Here is an 18,330-nt window from a genome sequence, read left to right on the forward strand (position 1 = left end):
GGATCGGTAATGATGAATGTGCTTTTTGCAAAGAAAAAGGTCATTGGAAAGCACAATGTCCGAAATTAGGGAGAGCAAATAGGAAAAATTTCAGGGGTCCGTCATCAAATGTTGTTGCTGCTGCTCCTTCTGCTTCTTCTACTGTTGGATCTAGTTCTGGTTATGCATACTCATCTGATACAGCTTCTCAACTATCTGATATTACAGAGCAACTTCAGAAGCTTCTTTCCACTCAGTCACATGCCATGTCAGCCTCTTCTCTTAAAGGTTTGAACTCTTCAAGTGTGTCAGGTAATTCTCCTTCCATATGGATTCTTGATTCTGGAGCATCACACCATATGTCATATGATGATAAATCTTTTGTGTCTATGAATCCTGTCTCATCTATGTCTGTTATGACTGCTGATGGCACCCCTATGCCATTGGCAGGCATTGGTTCGGTCTCTACCTCTAACTTGTCTCTCTCTAATGTTTATCATATTCCTAAGCTTACTTTGAGCCTTGCTTCTGTTAGTCAATTGTGTGATTTCGGTTATTCAATTATATTTTCTTCCAATTCTTGTTGTGTACAGGATCCACATTCCGGGAGGCTGATTGGGATAGGCCATAGACAAGGGGGACTTTATGTTTTGGATCACTTGAGAGATAGAGATTTTGACACTGCAGCCGCAACATCCACTACTGAGTTATTATCTAGTTTTCGTTTAAATTCTTCTTCTTCTAGTTTTTATTTGTGGCATTCTCGTCTTGGACATGTTTCTGCTTCTAGATTAAAGTATTTGGCTTCTACTGGAGCTTTAGGAAAGTTACAAACCAGTGATATTTCAGATTGTTGTGGTTGTAAACTTGCAAAATTTTCAGCTTTACCATTTACTAAAAGTGTCTCTGTTTCGTACTCACCTTTTGATTTAGTTCATTCGGATGTTTGGGGTCCATCACCAGTTTTTACTAAAGGTGGATCTAGATATTATGTCTCGTTCATTGATGATTATACTCGTTATTGTTGGGTTTATCTTATGAAAAATCGCTCTGAATTTTTTGAAATTTATCATATGTTTCGTGCTATGGTAAAAACTCAACATAATGCTGTTATAAAGTGCTTTCGTTGTGACTTAGGTGGTGAATATACCTCAAATAAATTTTCTGAATTACTTGCTTCTGATGGCACAATTCATCAAACATCTTGTACTGATACTCCTCAACAGAATGGGGTTGCTGAAAGGAAACATCGTCATATTATTGAAACTGCTCGTTCCCTTTTGTTGTCTGCTTCAGTTCCTAGTGAGTTTTGGGGTGAAGCAGTGCTTACCGCTGTTCATGCTATTAATAGAATCCCTTCGTCAGTTATATCAGGTTTGTCTCCTTTTGAAAAATTGTATGCCTCTATACCTGATTATTCCTCTCTGAAAGTCTTTGGTTCAACTTGTTTTGTTCTTCGTCCGCAAGTTGAACGTAGTAAATTGTCTTCTCGCTCTACTATGTGTGTTTTTTTGGGTTATGGAGATGGTCAAAAGGGTTATCGTTGTTATGAACCTCATACAAGAAAACTCTATGTTTCTCGTCATGTTGTTTTTCTTGAGCACATCCCATTTTACTCATTTTCCTCTCACTCCCAGTCTACTATAAGTTCACCACTAATTCATATTGATCCGTTTGGTTCTAATGATAACGTTTCAAGTGATAGTAATATTGAGAGTTGCAGGATAAACTCTATTCCCCAAGATGATAATGTCCCCTCGGCTGTCCAATCACCTCCTATGACTGTTGATCCTCCTACTCCATCTCCTCGTTATCCAACTCGTCAACGTACGTCCACTCAGTTACCTGAATTTATTTATTCTATGTACTCTGCTTCATTTGCTTCTTTCTTAACTACTATTCACAGTTTGTCTGAGCCCTCTTCCTACAAAGAGGCTATTCTCGATCCTCTCTGGCAGCATGCCATGACTGAAGAGCTTTCTGCATTGCACAAAACAAATACTTGGGAATTAGTACCACTTCCTTTTGGAAAACGTGCTATTGGGTCTCGTTGGGTATACAAGATCAAAACTAAGTCTGATGGGTCAGTTGAACGCTACAAAGCTCGTCTTGTTGCTAAGGGATTCACTCAACAGTATGGTATGGATTATGAAGAAACATTTGCTCCCGTTGCAAAAATGACCACTATCCGCTCTCTTATTGCTGTTGCATCTATACGTCAGTGGCATATTTCACAAATGGATGTCAAAAATGCTTTTCTGAACGGTGAGCTTCATGAAGAAGTTTATATGATTCCTCCTCCAGGTGTTTCTCATAATCATGGGGAAGTGTGTAAGTTGAAAAAGGCTCTATATGGTCTTAAACAGGCTCCTCGAGCTTGGTTTGAGAAATTCTCCACTGTAATCATATCTCTTGGTTTTAAATCTAGCGAACATGATTCTGCGTTGTTTATCAGGTCCACTAATCATGGTCGCATTATACTTTCCTTGTATGTTGATGACATGATTATTACAGGTGATGTTGTTAGTGGAATTGATGAGTTAAAATTACAGTTAGCTAAGCAATTTGAGATGAAAGACTTGGGAACTCTTCGCTATTTCTTGGGGATTGAAGTTGCCTACTCTCCTAGAGGCTACCTTCTCTCTCAATCCAAGTACATCGCCAACATTCTTGAACAAGCTCACCTTTCTGATTCTAGATCAGCGGATACTCCTCTTGAGTTGAATGTAAAATATGCTCCCGGTGATGGTGTTCCTCTACGGTAGACTACCAGATCCCACTTTGTACCGCACTTTGGTTGGTAGTCTAGTGTATCTTACGATTACTAGGCCTGATATTGCTTATGCTGTTCATGTTATGAGTCAGTTTGTTGTCTGTCCCACTACAATTCATTGGGCAGCTGTTCTTCGTATTCTTCGTTATCTTCGGGGATCTCAATTTCAAAGTCTTCTTTTTCCCTCATCGTCTTCATTGGAGTTGCGTGCCTATTCAGATGCAGATTGGGCTGGTGATCCGACAGATCGTAAGTCCACTACAGGGTTTTGTATATTTCTTGGAGACTCTCTTATTTCTTGGAAGAGTAAGAAACAAGACATTGTCTCTCGCTCCTCCACAGAAGCTGAGTATCGTGCTATGGCATCCACTACTACTGAAATTATATGGTTACGTTGGCTCTTGTTAGATATGGGCATCTCTCTTTCGGAACCAACTCCGATGCATTGTGATAACAAGAGTGCTATTCAAATTGCTCATAATTCAGTATTCCATGAACGTACCAAGCATATTGAGATTGATTGTCATCTTACTCGTCATCACCTTCAGCATGGAACTGTCACTCTACCATTTATCTCCTCCTCTCTACAGATTGCTGATTTGTTCACAAAGATGCACTCTATTAAACGTTTTCGTTTTTTAGTTGACAAACTCTCGATGCTCCCTGTTGACGCGTCATGAGTTTGAAGGGAGATGTTAGATATAATTATTATTAGTTAGTAGTAAGGGTACTTTAGACAATTCCCATTCTATAGTATATATATGTTGTATAACTATGTACAGGTTAGTTTTTTGGTTCACAATTGTTAATGAACCCTAGCCTTCTTACGGGTTCTTCTTCTCAGTGCTCTTTCTCTTCTTCCTCCTAATGCTATGCAGCTAGATTGTCTATGTTAACACAATGCAACCGCAAGTTTGAGCTCATCCCACCACAAAAACAAGCATAGCAATGTAGGATTATAAACTCTTTTATTAATTGAGATCCTCTCTATTTATCAAAAGAAATAAAGATATAAAAAAAATAAACAAATTGAGTCCTCCAATTCATTCTTTTATGTCCAAAGAACCAACAACCATTTCGCAGTCCTTTCCTCAAAAAATAAAAGAAGAAAAAAAAACATTTTGAAGTCCTTTTTTAAGTATTGGCTTGCTGAAAAGGGGAACTTATCGGCTTGATTCAAGACATCTATAAATGAGTTGATCTACCATTTTCAAATATCTTTTTCTTGTGAATCTCTTTTCTCACCCACCACACTTCTCAAAGGCTCTTGATTTGTCCGAATTTTAGAATCCGAACATGTAAAAAAAAGCCAAGAGTCTTTGAGATGTATGAGGGTGGGAAAATAAAGAGTAGTCCTTTCTCAAACTACACAATTGGGTCTTTGATCCTTCTATTATGGTTCATTGGGGTCTTTATTTTGCTCCTTTAGACATGCATCCTAGGATGAAAATTGCTCTTCTCCCATTCAAAATTCCTCATTCCCTAAAAAATGTTCAACGTGACTTAACTTTTCTTCGATTTTTTTCAACGTAACACTTTGTGAAGGAGAAAATTAATTAACATACACTAAATACTGTCTATCACCTAATTGAGAAACATATCTATCATCATTAATTCATATTGAAGGGTTATGTTAATAAGTGTCCTTTGCTCTAAGAGCATTTGTTAAGGAAACCAAAAATAGTAGGTTGACATTGAAATCAACAATTTTTTGACTTTTAAAAAGTTAAATTCATAACTTTTCACCATTTTCCAATAACTTTTTTTCTATTTTATTTGTCTCTTTCACTTCTATTTTTCTGCTTAAAATGATTAGCAAAAAAATGTCATCCCTCATGTATCTCTTTTGAGATATTTTTCTATGCAATTTCCAGCTTAACATTGTCTAGGAAACCAATTACCAATTATTTTGAAGCTGACATATGATCGAATATCTCTGCTTGCCTAAGTGCTTTTTAAAATTCCTCTATTTCACTAATTGAAAATATCCATTCTTTTGGGTAGGAAAGTAGGAAACCATATGATATATGAAATTTAAAACCATTTTAATAACTAAAACACAAACAAAAAAACAAGAAAACACAATAGTAGTTGTGTATGGACCCCATGAACAGAAGCTGATACGCCCATGATTTTATGTCCCAGGCAACAACATATCTAGATCGCATAAGAGTGCCACTGCTGGTTTCCCGGTATATGCATCCGTACGTGTCCTTCTACATTTCGTTCACTTTTCACTGAAATTAATGCTTCCCAATATTCTGTTCACTAAATTGTTTTTAGGTTCAAATTCATAATTCAATTCTACTTATATTCTGTGGTGTTTGACTTGATATATACACATTGGCATGCTTTGTTCAGTGTATATGCTGCGAATTATTGAAGGTGGAGTGGAACTCTGTGACTCTCTGCACTGTGAAAATGTTAAAGTTACTAGTTTCAGTGTCCTCTTTGTTTGCTCTTATCCTCTTTCCATTTATTGTTTGAAAATTAACCACATGGAGACATTCTACCTATACATTATTAATACTGCTGACATTGGTAAATTTCAATTTAAAATTCAAATGTTTGAGTATTTATTAATGATGACTGCATCTAAAATTTCTTGAAAACGAAAGAAAAGAAAACAGGTTATCATCTCTAGAGAACTTTTTTATTTCCTTTGATGGGTTGGTTGTTGGAATTCTTTTTTCATTGTTAAACATCCGGTTTTCGGAAAAAAATGGACATTGTTAATCCGGAATTTGATCGAGGGTTAGGTTTTAACTAACGGTTGCGGTCTCGGTCGCGGCCGTGTTAATGTTTTCGCGATTTCAGATGTTACAGATGTTGCATTACAGATTGCGATCGTCGCGGTGTAAATTAATCACAACAATGCACAAATATTATTTAATCATTTATTCTATCATATAGTGTATAAGAACTTAAATTGAACTATTATTTTATATATTATAAGATGGTTAAAATAAATATAATAATTACAATATTACAACACTATACAACATGAAAATAAGCGATGAAAGAAATATGAGATACTATTGGCGGCTCATCACAGTTTCTCATTATATATTTTTTCTTATGAACGGTGTTGTGTTTTTCGCTTCCGTAATGGTGTGTCACATTCCTAACGGAGTTATACGATTGTATCGACTTTTTGTCACGGTTGTAACGGCTGTTTCGATGTGATTTTTCATCTCACCCTGAAAACAGGTAAAAATGGTATCGGTGGCCACCTATACTTTTTGTCGCGGTATTTTCGCGGTAACGGACCCGTATTTAAAAGTCTGACTTATAATTATTTCACTGAAAAATGAAACGTAGGTTATCATGAACTGTCTATAAGTGGAGCTCATTAACTACTTGAACTCAATTGTTTGATTTTTATCGTGTACTTGTTATGGATGGATCCCTTGCCTTTTTCACATCGAGAGGAAAAGTTGTGAGAAGTGTACCACCCTCTTACTGAGAGGAAACTTTGATTCTTGGTTACGTATATAATTTCATTTAATTTGAATGTCATTTATGACATAAAATTGTGTTGTCCAATCACATACTTAGTGCACAAAACTCTAACTAGATGTGGTGTGAGGATCGGAGGATAGAGATGTACGTACCTAGTCTTATATTTCTACAAGTAAAAAGATTAACTTAAGATTGAAATCATCGCCACAAAATAATGAGGCATCAACCTTAAGGCTTCCTTTTTTGATGTTTTACTTTTTGAAAAAAAGTATTGTTCCAGTTTTTGTTTAGGATTCTTTTCCTTTTAGCATGCAAACAAATAAGTCATCATACAAAGGTTGGTCATTGGATGGTAGTTGATGGCACTTTTGAGTGTTTGGGGGAGAAGAATGTCATGGGGCAAGTGATGGAGCTTTGAGTCTTCCTATACATTTGCCACTCTGCATTGGTGCAATTTATGCCGGGTCTGCTACCAGAAATAGTAACCAAAAATATACACGACAAGATCTTGAGGATAAAATGTCAAGAAATGGAAAACAAAAATAAGAAATTATTCATGTAAATTATGAAACATACATAACCTATAAAATGATTAGAATTATTGGCTTGTATCAATAGTAGAAAGCAGGAATTCAAACAGTGCTGTGTGGAATCACACAAAATCCATCAAATGGTAATTTGGCATTATACAATCATCCCAAAATACATTCATTTCAAATTATCAAGGTCGATCTTCACATTTTTTGCATGAATGAATTTAATTTTCTGTTATAGTTGTTGTGATCCATGGTACTAGTAATAATTTAATTGGGGGGGGGGGGGGGGGGGGGGGGGGAAAAGAAAAGGACTGTGCTTATGGGTCCACAAGATCAACATCATGAAATGGGATACGTGACAGCTAGTGTACTCTATGGACAATGTGGGGAATGAGGATGTTTTTGTTGACTGATGTATAAAGTTAATTTGAAAAGTGAGGCCAATGATGTCTTCTTGCCTTTGCAATTTATACATTTTTTTTTTGTTTTTTTAGAGGATACCCTTTGCAAATTTTGAGTTACAAGAAGATAATGTAACGCAAACATTAAGCTTAAAAAAAATTAGAGATGATAATCCTAAAATAAGATAAATTTTAAGGTGCATAAACCAATTTTATATCATGCATAAATTTATTTTTTATTTTTAGATCAATAAAACTCATTATTAAATTAAATAAGATATTTTCAGATTTATTTATCTAATGATTAAAAACACACTTATATATAGTGTGAGAGTATTTTAATTGCGCACATCAAACAAAGCCCTAATATTAGTAGTATTAAAGTTTCACTTGAAGATTATTCACGTAATATTAGAGAAATGATAACTTGTGTTCTTATGACATATATTTATGAACCTAAAGTGAAAATTTTGTTTAGAAAATTGTGCAAATTTATTTTCTTTAAGAATGAAAATTAATGTTTTTTAATAAATATTTACCATTTATGGAATCCTTAACATGTGCCTTAAGGACACAAGTTAACATGACCCCATTATAATGACATGTTTTACTCTCTTCGTTCTTCATTATAATAAGGAAAAAAACATCAAAATCAATAAGACTGTGAAAAATACTAACAAGTATCTTTATGATATTGTTTAAATAATATCTTTAGGACACTTGTTAGCAAGACCCTAAAACTATTGTTGTAACTTTTCAATTGTTTTGCCAAATATATACTCATAAAACGTTGATAAATAAATAAATACTTACCGCAAGACAAGCATTTAAATGAGGGTAAAATAGTCTTTCAAACATTAAATACATTTAAAAGTTACGACTCTTTTTATAAACATGACAAAAAAATATTCTCCAAATTTTTCTATTTAGGTAACTTGGATCTCTCCCGTGTTGGAACATGAGAGGGTTCAAAGGAATCATTATATTTAGTTGAAGGCAATCATCTAAGTGAATTGAACACCACATATTTATTATAAAATATTCATATAAGATACTAAAGAAATAGATATATGGTCTATTCCCTTATAAGATGTTCAACATCAACTTCATTTGGTGCATGACTCTTACTTCTACTTGACATGTCAACATGAAACTCGCCACAACTAAAAACTTAAAAGAACATAATGATACAAAAGTACTTGTATATTATACCTTGTATAATTCATATAAAAAACAATAACATGTCATTGAATAACAAACAATTAATGTTTTTTTTTTTAATAAATTAAAATTGGATCATACTAACAAATGCACTAAGGTAAAAATATTATTTAATGAACTTCCAATTAAATAGACACATTGGCACTAGAGACAAATCCACCTATAAACAACGGCGTCATATGCCCCCGGTAGCTCTTCCTTTTAAAAAAGAGTGGTGATACATGTACACCTCCATGTGGAAATACATCTCTTACACCCACACAAAATCCTGACATGTGGCAAGAAAAAGGGAGGGGAGATGAAAGAGAAAATATGTTTGTGAGATAAATTTACCAAAACGTTCTTAATGCATTGGGTGTACAATAGAGTGTATGATTAAAGGGTGTTCATGTAACATTTTCCTTTAAAAAAAAGAATACTTCGCTTTTATCCCACAAGTTAAATATTGTCCCCACAAAAATGTACTGTTAGTTAAATTTATTTGTTGTATAGAATCAAATATAGAATTAAATGAAAGATTAATTGTTTGAACACATACGTAGAGATCGATGTTTTCGTAGTATTTAAAATACCAAATGGCTAATTCATAAAATGTGATTATATTTTAAAAACTATACGTTGATATTTTTGTGTGTATTATGGTATATGATATCGCCCCATAGCACAAAGGAAAATTTATGTATCAGTTTCTTTTGGCTCAATGGATCGGATTATCGCACACATGGGCATTTCTTTCAACATGTTCAATTCAAGGCCAAACTCTAGCTAGAGTTCTTTATTTAGAAAGAAAAAAAATCGTGAATAAATATATAAGTAATTAAGTTAATCAGCATTAGCATAAGTATATATAAAGATATTAACGTATTTATGAAGTGGGGGGAGGCTGTGGACCAAAGGAAGCAGTACCCAACTTAGGTCCCCTATAAGGAAAAATGGTTCATCACATGCATGGCAAGAATACCATAAATTATAAGATGACTAATATATATAAATGTTAATAACTACTACAATCATATGCGGTGTGAATTTAATTTGGGGCACGGGTTATTCGTGTATCTTCATTCCTCCTTGGTATATTTTCCTTTCACGTAGTAATGGCTTTTAGGTAGCAATTTATTGCTTTGTAATTTCTTGTGCTGGAAGATGGATGAGAAAAACATAATCAATATAATACTCTCCTCAAAAAGAATAATCATCCATGGCAGAGTTTACAATGCTGCATGCTGCTTATGCTTTCTGCTTTGTTATTCGGGAAAAAAACATTCTTCATGATAGAAAAGAGCGGTTGCTTTTGACCATCTACCTTTTACGGGCTCTTTCTATATTACAATAGTATTGGGTTATGCTCTAATTATATGCCAAGTTTCCTTTTCCACACCCACAATCATATTAGAAGTATACTTCTTTATGATTAGAAAAAAAACGCAATTTATAATTGTTCCTTGTTATAGTTTAAAGTTTAGTTTCCCATGAACTTAACTCAGTTGGTAGGAACATTGTATTATATATGTAAGGATTGAGATTCAAACTTCGGACTCTCTATTTATTCATTCATTTTTAGATGTGAATTTCTATCCACTACTACTTAACAAAAAAAATTCAACTGTGAGTGAATAGTCTCATATCGACAACTGAGAATCAAGAAAATATATAAGACAAATTGATTCATATTCTGACAATCTAAATAAAGTTTTGAATTTTGACTATATATTGCATTATGGTTTCTTAAAGGTCTTTAATGTTTAACTCATTGTTGTTCATGACGCTTCTGGGACTTCATGACAAGTAGACTCATAGCCTTAATTTGGCATGGTGGGGGAGCCAAAGTTAGATCCAAGTGTTAGGATCTATTGTACCATGTGAGAGACTCACATTTGAGGAGAAAATTGTTGGGTTTAATTTTTTTGTTTTTGTTTGAAGAAGGTTGGATTTAAAATTAAGTGTGAGTGGTGAGGATAACCGTCACAACTTTTCTTCTTCTTCATCTACTAAAGAGGGGTGATTTAGGGTCAAAATCACCACTCTGAATTGTTTCTCTTTTTCTTTTAGTTGAATAAGTGATTTTTCACATATTTTCATCTTTCTTTCGTTGGTTTTGGGATTTCGTCCTCTAGCACGACTTTGTTTATTTTGATTTCACGTCTTTATGTGGTGTGTTTTTTATTTTCCGTCTTAGCACAATGTTTATTTGGTTAATGTTGAAAGATTAGCTTTGATCAAGTGTAGATTTAATCAATGACTTTTGCATCGTCAACGTTGTAAATCTGAAAATATGAGTATTTTATTGGCTTGAATATAACCATATTTGTAGGCATATATACTATGTCATTTTATGTTATTAACATGAATGTTGTGAGTTTGTTTGCAGATTCATTCTTTTTGTTTTTAGCGATTTTGAATTTGCATTGTATGGATGTAAACTGTGGTTCCATTTTTTTGTTTAAGAAAACATGTCATTAATCGACAGCTGTCTTGCAAAATTATCTTTTTTGGTGTAAACCTGGTAGGATACTTAATGATGATAAAATAATGGTTCTAGTAGTTTATTTTAGATGGGTTTTTTAGATACATTTACTAAGTATTTATGGTGTATTTGTCAAAAAAAAGTATTTATTGTCTAAGTGTGTGTTTGGTATGGCGGTGGCGAGAATTGATTTTGATAGAATTGAGTTTAAGTGAATTGATTTTGGTTAAAAGTGAGTTGGATGTGAATTGATTTATGTTTGGATACACTTTCTTAAAATTGATTCTTATGAGTTGATGTTGTTTGGATATTCTACATCAAAATTGATTTTAAATGTGTATTGACCAAATTATCCTTTTAATTGTATTTTTTTAAGCATCCTTTTAATTGTATTTAAAATTAAATATCTCATTTTTATTTTAAATGGATTTATATTGCTTCAAAATTATTTTTAAAAAATATTAATATATTTTCAACAAATTTTACAAAAACAATAGTTAAAAAAAGTTTAGAACATTCAATTTTTCCATAAACTTCAAAGCCATAGTTTAATATATTTTCGTCAAATTACAAGCATGTTCAGTTTTTAACAAGGGTATAATAGAGAGAAGCACACAAGAATTTGCTGGAAGCTTCTAACACAAAAAGAAAAACTTGCTGGAAGCTTGACGTCAAAAAATTAAATTTCTCAAATATTAATTTTTATGGACTAGAGTAAACAGTGAAGATGAGAGAAAACGTAGAGATTGAAACGAGTTCTATAAGAGGAAGAGAAATTTAAGAACGAGACATATCTAAGAAAAAGATAAAAAGATGGAAGTGAGGGCAAAAATGGAATAAAGTGAGTTATCTAACTATTAACAAACAATAAAGGCAGAATTGATTTAAGCCTCACCGTAGAAGCTGAGATTTGTAGCTTTTTGTAGAATTGATTTTGGAAGGTTGAATTGATTCTGGAAAAGGTAACCAAACATGCTGCAAAGTGAAAAAACCACGGTGAAGGAGGGCAAACGTCGTTTGGTAGTGAAAAAAGCTACACCAAACAGGCACTAAGTAGTTATTGTATAACTGTTGTAGTTATCTTATTGTGTGTATGTATTATTATATATAATGATTGTATTGCCTCATTACAAGCACGAATGAAAAATAATCAATTTTATTATTTTGTGATACTTATTAACTATTAAACATTTGAGTTTAATCACTTGATTTATTAGTGATTACTCACTTCATACCTAATTATAAATAAAAGTAATTAATAGTACATACTAATTAAGAATTATAGTTAATTTTACTTTTCCTTTTTTTTAAATAGTTTTCTTTAGCATATCAACTATCCAAAACCGATCACTTTTAAGGCAACTCCTTAAATGCAACTATGCAAAGTACAATTGATATTTATTTGAGGCTCTAAAGCCATCGTCATTTCCCCTTTTAACTTCCTTCTTTTGTAAATAGAACACTCCTTTTCCCCCTTTGTTTTCTTTATATTTTGAATAAGAATACTAGCACAATTAACTACAAAAAACTATTATATATTACATATATATTTTGACAGAAACTACTATAGATTATTATTATGAATTAAAAAAGAAATTAGAATAGAAGAGTTTATGGGCAATATTCCTTTTGGAAATAACTTTAGAGAGAACAAAACGTAGTGGGTTCGTCAGCATATGGCCTGAGACTGAGCTTATAGCATGCCTCAATTAAAAGAACATCACCAATAAAGCTTTTTAGTTACAATACCTTTTGGTCGTCACATTTTATACAATCCTACGAAACAAGAACGTGAGCCCGATCCCAAAATATGCCCCGATACTCTCTTCCCACCACTCATTCCCTAAAAATATTTAAAATCCATCCAATTTGTAATTAGGAAAAAATAAATTCAATGACTCGTATAAAATCTAAAGATTCACTAATTCAATCCTAAATGTTGCCTACCATATAAAATATCAATTTTTTTTTTTAAAGAATCTTTAACTATTCTGCTTTTGACATTTTTTCTAGGATGAACATGTTAGGCCTTGTAGCCTCTCATTCAGTAAACGATTCCTACTCTTAATATATTAATTTATCATATAATGATATACATTATATATTATAATATTTATTTGAATAGAATCATATATTATGTCAAATTTTCCGTGAACGTTATTAAAAGGAAACGAACAAGAATGGCCAAATCAAAGGTGTATATGAAATTGATTAATTAAATTCAAAACGTTGCTTTTATCGCTGAAATATGGGCTTTAACTGTTTCATTACTGTATACTAATTTAATTAATCAATATAAGTAACATGGCATTGAATCAAACTAAATTTAAAATGTAATCCTTTGTAACTTTGTTTAATATGATATGTAGCTCATAGATTCATAGGTATATGTTGGGTGGCTGAATGAGTGTTAAGAAGGAGATTAGGGTTCTCATCAAAACAATAAAAAAGAAGAAGAGATTAGGGTTCGACCAACACACCCTAACAAATTTAAATCAACCATATGTACTTCATCAATTATGTCAAACATAAAATTCAGAAAAAATGTTTATTGGTTGTGCCTAGAATTTACCTTTCCAAATATCTAAACCCATATCAATTTCACCAAATAAAAAAGTGATTGATATAGAAGAAATTCTTGTGTGATCACAAAATTTTGGACATAAGGTTTGGTTCCACTCAAACAATGAAAAAAGGTAGAAAGAAAAAGAAATAATGTATATTTTTCAAATAATTAAATCATATGTATTTTTATGTATGTATGTGTCTTATGTCCATATTTGAATACATCATATTCTCCTACATTTATTCAACATTTTATTTATATCTATCACTCTCTTTTTCTATTATATAAGAAATTTGTCACGATCACTATTTATTTATTTATTTATTTTTTGTTAAGTAGGCGAATGACTAGAATTAATATTTTTCAAAATGAATAAGTTGAATGTATGAGGTTTTGAACCCCGGCCAAACTAGCTTATAATCTCCTCAGATGCCAAGCAAGTTACATATACTTTCAGCGAGCATAAATAACCAGTACATAAAAGCAAACGAGCTACTTATCGCGAGTATAAAAGGGACAGTCTCAGGTAGACATCCATACATATAACAATGTATGTCCCTGCCAACTAAATTATACTTACTAGACCTATTTATTTACTTTCTCTCGGAAAGTATATACATATCCGTAGTATACACCAAACATTTGCCTTTCAAAATATTGTTATCGTTACACGTCACACATGTGCTAGCTACCAAAGCCATCAAAACCAGCATATAAAACCACATTAACCCAATGTGAAGCCCACAAACAAGTAATAACAAAAAAACTCTCTCACTCACTCACACGTACATGTTACCTAGCACTTACCATGGCCACCATCACCAAGTCCAAACCTTACATAGATATTGAACCTGACTACGACAGCAGCTCCTCATCCATCACCGTACCTGAATCAACCCGCAGCTGGATGAGTAACCTCAGCTTCGGAAGCCGCCGCCGTCGAAGCTCCGTCTCCGTTTCTTCCACCACCACATACACCTCTTCAGTATTAGGTTCCAACGCTAAGCCTCATAAGGCAAACCAAGTTGCATGGGAGGCTATGAGTCGACTCCGGCTTGACCAAGGTCGAGTCGGACTCGACCATTTCCGCCTCCTTAAGCGGCTTGGAAGCGGCGATATAGGGAATGTTTATCTTTGTCAGATAAGGAACCCTGTAGTTGGTTTGCCTCAGTGTTTCTATGCTATGAAAGTTGTTGATAGAGAAGCACTTGCTATAAGGAAGAAGCTACAAAGAGCAGAGATGGAGAAGGAGATTTTAGGGATGCTTGATCATCCTTTTTTACCTACTTTGTATACTGATTTTGATGCTTCTCATTACTCTTGTTTGGTTATGGAGTTTTGTCCTGGTGGTGATTTGTATGCTTGTCGCCAACGCCAGCCTGGGAAGCGCTTTTCATTATCATCCTCTAAGTAAGTTCATTTTTTTTTTTTTTTTACTCAAACCTTATACATTTTCATTCTTCATATACAAGAGATTAATATTATATACGTTTGGATAAATAGTTTAATTAAAGGCTTAAATTATAATCACTTATTAAATAGTAAAAGATAAAATAAAGTCAAAGTTTTTCCTTCATATAATCTATAAACTGTTTTTGATATACTATATATATATATATCAGAGAGTGTAGGAAAATAAAATAAAAACAATTTATGTCTTGTCATAAGGACTCTCAAATAGTTTCCTATGTTGTTTTCAAATGAGTGTTTGTGAATGGAAAATATAGATATCCTGGGACTTTTGTCTCTTGTATGGTTCACAAGGCCCTACTTGATTCTAACATGGTTAATTTCTCTTGATAGACATAATTTATGTAGTAGTGCTTAATCTTTTGACCTATTTAACACCATAATAGGTACAAAGCTTTTTTTTTTCTTTTCAATTTTTTTGATGTTCTTGCATTAATTCTTTGAGCTGTAATTTGAACTCATAATTTATGAAAAAACATAATTATAAAAGGCCTTTTATAATTATGTTTTTTTTTTTTTTATGGTTGTAAACTAGTAATAACTAATAATTAGGTTTGTAATTAGCTTTGAATGAAAATGGCTTTTTATAATTATGGTTGCAAACTATAATTAGTAATAATTAGTTTGATTATTAATATAATAAAATAATAATTATAATTATAATTATGTGAAGATATTAACCAATTAAGAACAGGTTTTATGCTGCTGAAACACTATTGGCACTAGAGTATCTACACATGATGGGAATAGTATACAGAGATTTAAAGCCAGAGAATGTTTTAGTAAGAGAAGATGGACACATAATGCTTTCAGATTTTGATCTTTCACTCAAATGTGACGTTGTTCCAAAGCTCTTAAGAAGCAAAACAAGATTAGAACGAAGTATCAAAACAACTACTACAATGAGATGTTCAACACCTTCTTGCATTTCTCCCATGCAACCAGTTCTGTCTTGTTTCTTATCATCATCAACAAAGAAAAAGAAAACAAAACTTGAAACTGTTATTAGAGAAAATGTTCAAGAAGAGTTTGAGGTTGATCTTGATCCTGATTTTGTAGCTGAACCAATTGAAGCAAGATCAAAATCATTTGTGGGGACACATGAATATTTAGCACCAGAAGTTATATTAGGACAAGGTCATGGAAGTGCAGTGGATTGGTGGACATTTGGTGTTTTTTTGTATGAAATGTTATATGGAAGAACACCATTTAAAGGTGAGAACAATGAGAAAACATTGGTCAACATTCTTAAGCAACCTTTGACTTTTCCTAGGATTGGTGTTAGTAGTAATTATGAGTTTGAAGAGATGGTGAAAGTTCAAGATCTTATTAGCAAATTGTTGGTGAAGAATCCAAGTAAGAGAATTGGAAGCTGTTTGGGTTCTGTTGAGATTAAAAGACATGAGTTTTTTAAGGGTGTTAATTGGGCTTTGATTAGATCAGTTAGACCCCCTGAGGTTCCTAGTGACAAGAATAAGACTAGGAATAGAGTTTTGGTGCCTAAATTAAGCAAGAAAGATAGAGATCAACCATTTCAGCTTAAACATCAATTTGATTACTTCTAAGTGTATGTTTGGTTTGTCGGAGTTCGATAAAATTATATCATGCCATTAATTTTAAATGGAGCTTCAATAAAATTATGGTATCACGATGATTTTATGGAATACACTTATGTTCTGATCGTAGAATGTAATTACAATAGTTTAGGGAAAATATGTTGTGTTTTCCACAAAAGAAATTCCGATTTATGTCTTATTTTATTTTTTGTATGATGAGATAAGAGAGTTATAAATTAATGTATGATGACCAAGGTATACTATGCATTGAACTAAGTTATTTGTTGATTATTATAATATGAATTAATCTTACTATATGATAATTATCGGTAGTTGAGGATTTGTAGGTGTAAAAAAGTAGGATGCCATAATTGTTCTAATGTGATTTTCATGAAAGCTTATGAAATCATGTGATGACAATAATTACAGTCTTCAATATTGATGAGAAAGAATTGAAGGGAAAATCACCTTTATTTTAACAATACTTTATAACATTGTATACTTTTCTCGTATGGTTTCTTTTATATGCGCATTCACATGTCCTTTTCACCGAATGAAGAAAAGAAAGAAAAAGGAACTGTCTTCTGTGGGCTCTTTCTTCTAATCCTTTTCCATGAATTCTAAATTACCGTGATTATTGTCCATTATCCATTATATACATATGGTTTCTTTTGTTGGTAGAATATACATATTAAACAAAAGATTGAATTTTATTTATTTATAAATACTCATGTCAGATCAAAGTAAAAAAGTTGAAAACATTATTTTTCAAAAGAGTGTGGCTCATTTGAAGCAACAGAGAAACTTCATTCAGTCCTTGCAAAATATACACCTTTAAAGTGCAAGGAAAATATACACCTTTAAAGAGTAGTCTTTAAAATCAAGAAAGTGTTAATAGTAAGAGTTTCACCATGTAATTTCAATCGATTGGATTTATTCTCTTATGGTTGCACAATGATAATTAGTGTTACCATTAGTGTCACCTAATAACAAGAATAATTTCTAATATTCTTCTATTCTTTTTATATAAAAAGTAGCCATTCTTTCCCAAATCAAGGGTAATGAATGTTGGAGTTATTATAAAATGGAGGAGATTAGATTTAGTAACTGTAATGATGAGGTGAGAGTGGGAACAAAATTAAAGGAGTGTAGAATGTGTGGACCATTTTGAATATGCAGTGAACAAAATGGGTGGAATAATTGAAATCTTAACCTCTAGTAAACAAAAGGAAACCAATCAAAATTCTCAAGAGGAATCATTTTCTTACCTAAAGTATTACTATGAATCAGTGCATATGGATGACAACACAAAACTCTGGTTCTCTCTCTTCCACAGCAGCCCAAATAACAATGAACATTCATTAGGCTTCCTGCTGGGATCCTTTATCTCTTTGTGCCTGCCTCCTGGTCAAAACAAAGAGGCCATTTTCCCTTTTTCCAATGAACCTTTCATCTTCACATGGTGATGACAACATGTACATTACACAATAGTACACTAATAACTTAACTATTCTACTACATGATTGATAGAACACAATGAAGCACGAACACTCCTCGGACTATTAGTAGTGTCGGCATATCAGTGTTCGTACTTCATAGATAGAATAATTAATTGTAATTTTCATTTTGATCCATCATAGTTAGGTTTTTGACTCGCGTCAAGATATTCTCACACTTTAGATCATTTGTGTTCGTTATAAAACTAATCATTAACTAATAACAAGACATGAGTTCTTTTTATATCGGGTTGGACCGCCTTCAAAATAAATGACTCTAGAAGAGATTAAACTCGGACTTTTTATAGAAATAGAGTCAGGTTACCTACTCTCTATAAAAGAATTCAAAATTTGAGAATAAATTGGGAGTACAAAAATTCATCATCACATATGTATAATATGTAAG

The 18,330-nt window shown here is 32.6% G+C and overlaps 1 protein-coding gene across 1 annotated transcript; it reads left to right on the forward strand.

Annotated features, from left to right (window-relative positions):
- Window positions 1–14,077: 14,077 nt before the first annotated feature.
- On the forward strand, window positions 14,078–16,704 carry LOC11441185 (protein kinase PINOID 2). Its single transcript, XM_003609214.4, has 2 exons — window positions 14,078–14,812; window positions 15,567–16,704. Exons 1-2 carry the CDS (start codon window positions 14,211–14,213, stop codon window positions 16,435–16,437), a joined length of 1,473 nt encoding a protein of 490 aa, XP_003609262.1. The 5' UTR covers window positions 14,078–14,210; the 3' UTR covers window positions 16,438–16,704.
- Window positions 16,705–18,330: the final 1,626 nt, after the last annotated feature.

The sequence above is a fragment of the Medicago truncatula genome, chromosome 4 (genome assembly GCF_003473485.1).
Source record: "Medicago truncatula cultivar Jemalong A17 chromosome 4, MtrunA17r5.0-ANR, whole genome shotgun sequence".
Taxonomy (NCBI): Eukaryota; Viridiplantae; Streptophyta; class Magnoliopsida; order Fabales; family Fabaceae; genus Medicago; species Medicago truncatula.

What these genes read in the sequence shown, in the direction of transcription:
- LOC11441185 (XM_003609214.4), top strand. Translation starts at nt 14,211, where the DNA reads ATGGCCACCATCACCAAGTCCAAACCTTACATAGATATTGAACCTGAC. An exon ending in TTTTCATTATCATCCTCTAA is followed by an intron (nt 14,813 to 15,566) that starts GTAAGTTCATTT and finishes AATTAAGAACAG; the next exon opens with GTTTTATGCTGCTGAAACAC.